The sequence below is a fragment of the Emiliania huxleyi genome (assembly GCF_000372725.1).
Source record: "Emiliania huxleyi CCMP1516 chromosome Unknown EMIHUscaffold_160, whole genome shotgun sequence".
In the NCBI taxonomy this organism is placed as follows: Eukaryota; Haptophyta; order Isochrysidales; family Noelaerhabdaceae; genus Emiliania; species Emiliania huxleyi.
Window position 1 is genome coordinate 309,187 of NW_005200981.1, and position 811 is coordinate 309,997.

The following is an 811-nucleotide window of genomic DNA, read 5'->3' on the forward strand; positions in this document are numbered from 1 at the left end:
GGGGGGGGCGGCATGGAGGGGGAGAGGAAGAGCAAGGGCGAGAGAGGGCAAGGGACTGGGCGCTGGCATACCAGGGGGGGCAGGGTGGTGGGCGGCGACCGCCGCATACCGTCCTACGGCGGGGACTATCGCTACGCCAGGGAAGACAAGGGCGTCGAAGTGCAGCTGCTGCTGTTCGAATCGTTCGGCGGGTTCGGAAAGGGGGTCCGTGAGATCCTCCGGAAGGCGGCGGACGTGCTACAGAACAAGCTGACGCGGGCCCAGTACCTCGATGAGGTGACTTGGACCACCAAGAGCTGGCTGGGGCTGCAGAAGCAGCGCATCTCAGTCGTTCTTCACACGGCCATCGCAGAGCATGTCGTGAATGAGCTTGCCTGTGGCGGGGGTGGGCGGGTGCACACGGAGCTAAGTGCCTCGCCACCCTCGCAGGAGTCGCTTAGGCGGCTCCCGTGGTGTACCTGTGTTAGTTAGTGCCAGTGCGCGCCAGTCCCGTGCCCAGTGTTGTGCGAGGGAGCTTTGCAACCTCTCATAGACCAGCGCAAAGCGCCATAGGGAGACCCGTCGAAACACTTCGAAGGCAACCTTTTGGTCACCGAGTTGCGCCGCCGACTTTGTTGTCGCGTTTTCCAGCAGGATCAAGGCCCTGTCAGGTGGGCGACGTCCGCGTCCCGCCCGCGTTTCCCGCCCCCGCCCGCCCGCTCCCGCCACGCCGATGCATGCGCGCCGCCGCCCCGATGGCCCGATCCACCCCGCGGCCGCTACGGCTGCTGTCGCTGGCCGCGCGTCTCTGCCTCGGGCGACGGACTGGATG

The 811-nt window shown here is 66.7% G+C and overlaps 1 protein-coding gene across 1 annotated transcript in view; it reads left to right on the top strand.

The window, feature by feature from the left end:
* The window catches only part of EMIHUDRAFT_455896 (hypothetical protein), a gene marked incomplete at its 3' end in the record, with an annotated part of 10,572 nt that overhangs the window by 5,536 nt on the left and 4,225 nt on the right, over window positions 1-811 (top strand). Inside the window, exon 10 of the mRNA XM_005785442.1 lies at window positions 75-409. Coding sequence (XP_005785499.1) covers window positions 75-409 — 335 coding nt within the window. The remainder of the gene's footprint in view (window positions 1-74; window positions 410-811) is intronic.